Raw genomic sequence first — 9294 nt, 5'->3', positions numbered from 1 at the left:
GGAAGATTAATCTACAGGCTGGGGAGCTACAGGAGGCCCCCAGCCCACCACCAACTCTGCTTTACCCGAAGGTGCAGGAGAGTGAGGAGGTCCCGCTCTGGAGGAAACGGGAGCTAACAGGGGAGGAAGGCCAGAGGCGCTCGATCCCTGCAGCCCGGCTCAAGTTTGTTAATAGGGCACTGCTCGCCGGCCACAGCTACCCTAGGAACCTCTTCCTCCCATAGGGACAGGAAAACACTGGGGATAGTATAGGGGAGGGGCTATTTAACCTCTTGTGTTTCCTGTTCCTAATTAGGATGGGGAGGCAACCTCCAGGTGGTGCTGTCAGGGAGGGGATTGGAGAAAATATAGTCGAATTTTGCCTAAAATTTTATATCCATGACAAAATATGCAAACCATTCAAATGTTGAAAACTAACACATAAAAGGGATAAAACAACGTCAAACACAATTTTCTTCCTTATAGCTGACAACCATTTGCTTCCGGTTTACTAAAATCACATCACAACAACCAGACAAAGGTAATCACACTTTAAAAAAACTTTTGGTCGTGTGTGTGTGGGTTATATTTTTTAACATGCGTATGTATGTATGGTTTTAATCACAGTGGGATCCTATCTACTCATAAATGTAGGCCATCAAGCTCAGGAGAGGAATCACATCAGAGAATCACCTTGTTGTGGCTGCAGGGCACACATGAATTGGCCAATTTATACGCTAAGTATCTTAGTTTTTTTCCTATTTTCTAGAGCAGTAATGCAATTCTAATTTCATGTTTGCATGCTAGAGAGTCACAGAATGCAGATTTGTTAGTTCTATAAGGAGAAGACTACTCTTCGTAAGCACCTGTTCTCTGTTTGCAACAGGTGACAGTCAGTCTTTGATATTTCAATGTCTAAAAGCCTCTGCTGAGTTTTTTTCCTTTCAATGTAGGGGGGAGGGGCATTGTCGATGAGGGGAGGAGTAAATTTAACCTCATGTGCAATGATTTAGTACAATGATTTAGTAACACCTGTCAGTAAAAGAATCAGCCCAGATGTCTAGGGGCCAGATGTGATGTGAAGGTCATTAGTTATTGTAAGTCAAATCAGTTCTTCGGCTTGTATAACATTTTTTACTCTCACTGACTGAGATACACTTTGGCAATAAATACACCTCATTCATGTGCCAGTGATGTTCAAATAATAGTTATGAATCAAGTAACATACACAGGACAAAGGACTAACAAATATTTTTTTTTATTCTGTAGATCCACAGTGAATAGGCAGTTATGAATCACAATAAAAAAAATAAAGATTGACAAAAACTGGAAAAAAATTTGTCTGAGATGTAACAAATTGAGGTTGATTTAGTAAGTCAGATGTGGAAGAAACGTATTAAAAAATTTTTTTTAAAAAAAATGGACTTTTGTTCCTTGGACCACATTTAGTGCCAAATTCAGGGGTCTGTGAAAAATTGTGTAGACCGTGTTTTCGGAACCAGCCGCAGCTTTCTTGACCAGAACTCAACAAGGTATGGCCTGAAAAACTGATGTGAATGTCTTAGGGTATGTGCACACGGTCGGTATTGGCAGAGCTTTGAACACTGTATACTTTATGATGTGTCCAAAGTGCTGCACGCAGGTTAATCTGCATGTGTTCATTGAACATTGCGGATTGCACTGATAGAATTTCTCTTGCGCAAGAGAAATTGACATGCTCCGGTCTGTAAAGACGTGCCGCATGTCCGTGTCCCCTGGTGATCTGAAGGAGCATGGAGACGCATAGTGGGCATGGGATTTGTATAAATTCCATCCACTATGCTGTAACATCTGGCCCCATGCGGATTGCACATAGCGCAAGTGCGCTGTGTACAATCCGCAACAATTTTTGATAGTGTGCACGTACTCTTGGGAGGAGGAATACAAGCAACTATTTCAAAAGCTTTAAAAAGAACTTTCACTCCACTTTCAGAATCCTTAGGAAAAAAAAGTACTTCTGTTTATTGGAAATTTCTGTGGCTAGCTGAATCTGGTCAACATTCAGTCACTGTGATAATGTATTTTATTACCAAACAGCATTTTGGTCTAAACTACCAAGAAAAAAATATATATATATGTACACATTCACAATTAAAAATAAAATCCCCTACTGCATTTACTCTTAACAAATGTGCCAGCTAACTACAACTGTATGTGACGCACTAAATGCAGTGTGAATATTTAAAGTACCAGTCTCGTTTTTTGGAACCATATTCCAATGCCCACAACTCTAGCCAAAAAGAGGAGTAATCTGAAAATGTTGTGTAACAGGAGGGGAAAGCAGAAAAACACAAAAAATGGAAATGCAAGACCATGTCTAGGGGTGGGGGCAGTTGGTTATCATTTCAGGTAATACAGTACAGTAACATGACATGCACATTTGCCCTGTTCACATCACACTTTTTTTCCTACATTTAGAACGTGTGCTGTAAAGCTGCCAAAGTACAAGCAAAAAACATGTCCATGAGACTATGGACTATACCATTCCATCTTGCAGGATCCCATAAGAAAAAAAAAAGCATATACTATACCATCTGTCTCCAATATAAGTCTATGATAAAAGTTTAAAGATGCCATACTTAAAGCAGCACTCCAGCATAATTTTTAACCGCTGGAGTGGTGCCACTACTGTATGTTCCCTGCCCCTAATATTATCCATACCAGCCGCTGTCTTCATCTGTTATCAGAGCCGCTCCGTTCATCTTCTGCTGGTTGTGACATGTCGGATCGCTCCAGTGTCTGCTGGGTGATCTGGAAGTCACTACTCAATGTAAGTCTATGAGAGCCAGAACGAAGCTCCCATAGACTTTCATTGAGAACTTGTGACCATTACGTCGGACTCCCAGTGAGTCAGAAGCTGCAGTCACATGATGGCGGCGTGGGACCGGAGTAGCGCAGGAAAAAGCTGAAGACTGTTTTTGTAAGTATAATGGAGTTAGGGAACTTGCATTAGTATCACCACTCCAGCACTGAAATAATAAAAAAACACAATGCTGGAGTGGTGCTTTAAACTAATGTTATTATAGCTTGTATATTATAGCTGGTAGGTGACTGATTCAGTAAATGGATGCATCCAACCCCCATAGACTATGATTGTATCAGTTCAAAAGCTCATACCATATCCATTACAGGAATCATATGTCACAGCCTATATTAACATTGGAGAGTTATCCTGCAGTATACATGTTAAATGGCGTAAAAACTTGTGATGTAACTAGGGCATTATTCACACAATGCTGTGGTCACCTTTGAGGTGTCCTTTTTCAGGGAAGAGGCAGACAACCTGTAGTCAGAAGGCACTGCACTTCTGGAATTAAAATGTTTTCAAGATGAGGACATTCCACAAGGGGCTGAATTATTAAGCCATTGCATTTCCTGCCTTGAAAGTAGGAGCAAATGTGGTTATGGAAGGGTCACAAACCACGAGTACAAATATTCTAAATGTTTCACAGTTTGTCCTTAAAAGGGTTTTTTTTTTTTCTCAAGCCTAAAGGTTATCCTCATCCATAGAAAAGGGAGATATGCTACTGTTCAATGGGGGTCTGACTTCTGGGATCCCCAGCAATACTGAAAACTCTACAGAGTCACGTCTGAATGAAAAGGCAGAAAAAGTGCAGCTGCACACCATTCACCGCCTATAGGACCGCAGGAGATAGCCAAGTACAGCAAATCCATTTTCATCAATCCCATAGAGAATGATTGTAAGCAAGACGCACTCTCTCACCCTCCGTTCCATTCAAAGCTCAGTTCTCAGCATCGCTGGGGGTCCATATGTTATTCCCTATGGATAGGGGGATAATGTCAGTTTTGAGGAAACGCCCTTTAGATATTACTCTTGGCCACACTGTTTGGCATTCATCTATAGGTAAAAATAGCAGAAGGATTGTGACTTATAAACATCCGTATAAATCCAGAATTAAAACCAAGTCTCTGAAGATCTTTCATAGTCTTTTTTTTTTTTTAAATGCAGAAAAATTCTTTTGTCCTGTCTTGTATGAATAATGAAAGTCTTGACCGAAGAAATAATTTATTCTGCTGAAGCTTTTCCATGTTGAAGATGGAGCCACATTAATAATCCTAAAAAAAAAAAAAAAAAAAAGGTGAATAAAACAGTTAATGAATTTCATGAATTCTAGAAACAAATTCATCTCATCAAAATCTGCACTTAAAAGGGAACAGGTCAGCTGATGCCCACAGTTTGGGAAGTGCGTGACACGTATCAGCTCCTGGCTGTACGATCTCAGCAATGTACAGGTGCATCTCACAAAATTAGAATATCCACAAAAATTTAATTTATTTCAGTTCAATACAAAAAGTGAAACTCTTTGGACATCTAGGTGGTGAAATTTGTGCCATTCTTCTTTGCAAACTATCTCTAGTTCAGAGAGATTGGATGGAGAGCTTCTGTGAACAGCAATTTTAAAGTTTTGCCACACATTCTCAATGGGATTTAGGTCTGGACAGTGACTGGGCCATTCACACACATGAAAATTCCATTGTGGCTCTGCCAGTATGTTTAGGATTGTTGTCCTGCTGGAAAGTGAACCTACGCCACAATCTTAAGTCCTTTGTAGCCTTTAACAGGTTTTCCTCCATTAGTAGTTAGCTTCATCCACCTAACCATCAACTCCAATAATCTTCTGTGTCCCGGCTGATAAGCATCCCAGCCGCATGATGCTGCCAGCACCATGTTTGATGGTAGGGATGGTGTTTTCAGGCTGATGTGCAGTGTTCGTTTTCCACCACACAGAGCGTTTTGCATTTAACCCAAAAAGTTCTATTTTGGTCTCACCTGACCAGAGCACCTTATTTCACATGCTAGCCATGTCCCCTACATAGCTGTTTGCAAACAGGACTTCTTATGGCTTGTTTTCACAAATGGCTTGCTTCTAAAAATGCCAGATTTGTGGAGTATGACTATGGGTATAGTCAGAAAAGCATATAACACAGAGGACGATCGCATCGAAATGCACAGACTGGTCAGCGGCTCACCTGACCAGAGCGTGACAGCTGTATAGAAAAACATGCAGTCTCACTCGGGTATTGAGAGCCGCCAGCCAGTCCGATCATTGCGATGCGATAGTCGTCCGTGTTATACGGCTGTGACTGCACTTTAAGGATTTTTTCCTGAGCGTTTCTGCATCTCCCTGACAGAAAAAACGCATGCGGATTGTACATGTTTTTCCTGCCAGGGACATGCGGATGTGAAGCGTTCTTCACATGCATTTTCGCATGCGGGTTGACAAGCGCTTTCCAAGCGATTTTAGCGTCACTTGGAAAGTGCTTGACAACTTGGTCACACTATATAAATCCATGCAAACAGCATGGATTTATATAGTGTGACCGTAAAGAATGGTAAAAAATAAATCTATACTTACCTTCCGATGGCTCCCGGAGTCTTGCTTCGCTCCGTCCTGGCTTGCCGGCAGATAGCGGTACACTGAAGGACCTGCCGACGTCAGCGTCGCGTGACCCGTCACATGACTAAATGACGTCATGGCAGGTCCTTCAGTCCACCACGATCTGCCGGCATGAGAGGACGAGCACACCGGAGGCCATCAGAAGGTATTTATTTTTTAATTTTATTCTTTTTTTTTTTTTCCAGGTTCTATGGTACCCGGGTCCGGAGGAGAGTCTCCTGTCCTCCAGACCCGGGTACCATCCGCACATTGGAACGCTTGGATTCCGCATGTACATATGCAGTGATGCGTAATAAATGCGTTCCAATGCAAGTCAATGGCGGCGAAAACATGGCACTTCCGCAAAATAATTGGTAGTGCTGCGTTTTTTTCCACAATGATAATCCGCAGTGGAAATTTCCTCAGCATGTGCACAGCACATGCGGATTATCATTGGGGAGCATGGCAGGCCTTCTAACATGCATTTTTTAAGCGTTTCTGCAGAGTTTTTGCCACTGTGGAAACGCTTAAAAAACGCATCGTGGGCACACAGCCTAATAGTTGGTCAGTGGAAAGATTCTCAAACATACACCTTCAATTTTGGATGCTGGATTGAACAGTGCTTTGTGAGATGTTCAGAGCTTCAGCTATTTTTTATTTTAATAACAACTATTATTCTCCACATCTTTATTCTTGACCTGTTCCTTGGTTTTCATCATGCCGTTTGATCCCTAATGTTCTTAAACCTGAGGCCTTCACAGAACAGCTGTAGTTATACTGAGACTAAATTATGCACAGGTGGACTCAATTTACTAATTATGTGACTTCTGGAGGCAATTGGTCACTCAGGAATTTTTTTAGGGGTAGGGGCTGATTCCAAATACATGTTAATTTTCAGATTTTAATTTTTTAAATAATTAGAAAACCATTTATCATTTCCTTTACACTTGAATACTTGCTACTTTTGTGTCGGTATATCAAATAAAAACACTTATTAAGTTTGTGGGTATGCCTACTTTTTCAAGTCATTGTGTAAATCTCTATCGGTACCACCATCTATTAAAATCTTCTTTTAACTTTTTTTTTTTCTCATGAGAGCCAGATGTGAAAAAGAAATAAACCCATTTATATAATAGTCAGAGTGGTGCAACACCACAGCTGGTAAAATGCATCATAAAGTATTCACAAATTAGCAAAAAAAAACAATCCAGATACATTTTGACTAGTAATGCTTACCGATCTCGGTTTTTTGTTCAGCTTGAGGTCAATCCTACAGCAAAGACAAGATAAATGTGTAAAAGGAAGGACTATTCAACAAGGAAGTGTCCATTCTGAAGAAAGTATTAACATATGCCATCAAGTTTAACTATTTATGAAGATGGCAGCTGTCATTTTGCAAGTACAGATTATGATAGAAAAAAAAAAGAATAATGGTTAACAAAAAGGAAAATATCCTGCTCTTACAGAGGGACAGTCACAAAAAAATAACTTTACTTAAAAGGGGATGTCTGGTCTATGAAGCAAAATCTGCAGTCACTATGACTGTAGACTGTTGAACCATGACCTTGTGCGATACCCACACACTCATGATTCCTCTATATTCCCAGTGCAATTGGATAGTCTTGTGACTGCATGTCTGAGATTTGCATACTTGCAGTCACGTGACTACTAGACTCTCAAGATTCTTTCAATTCTCTTCTATTGAGAGGAGTAGGATGAGACAGGCCGGCACATGACCACAAGTATGCAAGTTACATACATGCATTCACATGACCGTCCACTCACACAGGGGAATCATGGAATCATGCAAGTGTGCAATGTGCTCACCGTCATTATTCGGCAGTCTGCAGTCACGGAGAGAGAGGGCAGACTTTGCAGACTGGAACTCCTCTAACATTTTCGGTATAAGCTGGCATTTGAAAGTCGGCACATTACTTCTAGAAGCCACTTACACATGAGCAAGGAAGCGCAGGCGTCACTCTGTGCTTGATCGGGAGATATGGAGACTGAAAATAGAGTAGATGGTCTTCAACAAACAGGAAATAGAATTAAAGTCATACTGACAGATTTAACTTGGAGGGGGGGGCGGGGATAAGTTTGAAGTTACTTTTTGTGACGGTGTCCCATGATATATGACAAAGTAAATAGAAACACATGCAACACCATCTTAAATAAAGTTTTAAGTTCAAGTAAAAAAAAAATAAAATTGATTTCCTCTGTCTCAATCCACAGCCGCTCTATTCTGAAGTAATCACATATACCAGATACAGGTAAAAATTGATGTGCAGCTTATATAGAGTATAAAGACTGCATCTACAATGGCTGACAGAAAGTAGCGGGATCAGATGTGTGCACATTGTGTAGTGCAGGTTGTAACATTTCTTTTTATTAAGGAAATAGAGTATCACCAATAGAAAGAAGACCACACTGGACTGAATGACTAATACTTGGGGGGAATTTAGTCAAAATCATTTTAGGATAAGTCATTGATTCGTGCAAGAGCACATTGGTGGAGTCAGAACATGAATCTCCACGGATTTCCAGAATGATAAATCTCCCTTCATTCTGAGGACACATCGAAACCTGATGATCACTTTAGATCTCTTTTTTTAGGAACTGTTCAGAGGTTATTTGTAGAGACTCTGAAAATTATTAAAGATCCGTTAGAATGTGCTACTTTAAGAGACTGCAATAAAACATAAGCGTCTCATGGGGCTAAGAAATGACAGGCAGGTAGTTGCTAACTACCAGCTTATTGTGCCCGATGCCAGCTCAGAGCGCTCAGACTCTGCCGGTGATTCTGCTGCTTCACGTCAATAGAGCAGATCTTCCTCTTCTGGACTGCTCTGTCAACAGCGCATGACTGCCGACGTCATAATGATTGGCAGCCGACTTACCTGCAGTTATGCAGCAGGGAACTGGCTGTCAATCACCATGACATCGGCAGTAATGCCCAGTCAGTAGAGCAGAAGAGAAGCAACTTCTCTGTTGGCGTGATGTCACCGGAAGTCGCAGAATAGTCGGCGGGGGCAGGACTGCTCCTGCCAGCAGAGATCGGCACCAGGCACAACAGGCAAGTAGTTAGAAACTACCTGCCCGTAAGTTCTTAGGCCCATAAGAGGGAAAAGGAAAATAGTCCCAAATAATCCCTTTAATAAAGCGGCTGTTTTGGACCAAGGATTTAATTTTTATTGTTCCATTTGAAGAGCCAGAATTCTTTTTATTCTCCATCAATATAAATTTGAGAACGCATTTTTGTAGAGCAAGTTGTAATTTGTTTGGCTTGTATCAATTGATTGAATAGATATTAAAAAAGTGAATGTATATTACATTCAATTTCCTTCAGTGGTGGGTGTAAAAGGAGTATGGCAGTTACACCAGTTTTCTTGTTTACTGCTGATGAAAACCATGTTTACTTTACTCTATGGATCATTATTATACCAAGTGGAATAGGTATAGTTATTTTTTCCAATGCTTTGGTACAATATTGGAGGTGGGAGGGCGGAGTTACAAAAACAATGTTTAATTTTACTTTTATTATCTACCAGGGCTGTGGAGTCGGTAAGCCAAACCTCCAACTCAGACTCCGAAATTTCCCTGACTCAGACTCCACAGCCCGGCCTCACTACTGAGCGTGTACATAAAGTGCAGCACAGATTCATCTCAATTAAAAGCCCAGATCCTCAGATCAGGAACAGAACATTTCATAACTTTCCCAAATTCTTATGAAAACATTTACAGCACTTCCAGCATTGTACTACTGAACCCAATTTAGGACTCTGAGTTGATCCATTTTATACTGACTCCACCAAAATGGACGCCGACTCAGACTCCAACTTTATGGCCCTGTCAGATCTACACAGAAGCCCTAGGCTGG

The 9294-nt window shown here is 40.9% G+C and overlaps 1 protein-coding gene across 4 annotated transcripts in view; it reads right to left on the bottom strand.

Annotated features, from left to right (window-relative positions):
- Nucleotides 1-1221: 1221 nt before the first annotated feature.
- MEAF6 (MYST/Esa1 associated factor 6) overlaps nucleotides 1222-9294 on the bottom strand; it is a 33351-nt gene continuing 25278 nt past the window's right edge. For 2 of the 4 annotated variants that reach the window (XR_012287042.1, XR_012287058.1), the window contains 3 exons: nucleotides 7370-7423; nucleotides 6654-6687; nucleotides 1222-4095 (listed from right to left, as the gene is read on the bottom strand). Coding sequence is in view for 2 of the 4 variants with exons in the window: in XM_073665894.1 (XP_073521995.1) it covers nucleotides 4087-4095; nucleotides 6654-6687 (43 nt within the window). In the remaining 2 variants the exon portion in view is untranslated. The remainder of the gene's footprint in view (nucleotides 4096-6653; nucleotides 6688-7369; nucleotides 7424-9294) is intronic. The other 2 variants (XM_073665894.1, XM_073665896.1) reach the window with 1 other exon arrangement.

This window comes from Phyllobates terribilis, unplaced genomic scaffold (assembly GCF_046119375.1).
Source record: "Phyllobates terribilis strain yellow unplaced genomic scaffold, ASM4611937v1 Scaffold_2__4_contigs__length_985480577, whole genome shotgun sequence".
In the NCBI taxonomy this organism is placed as follows: domain Eukaryota; kingdom Metazoa; phylum Chordata; class Amphibia; order Anura; family Dendrobatidae; genus Phyllobates; species Phyllobates terribilis.
Note: the sequence above shows the minus strand (reverse complement) of the source record. Positions and strands in the feature narration are given on the sequence as shown.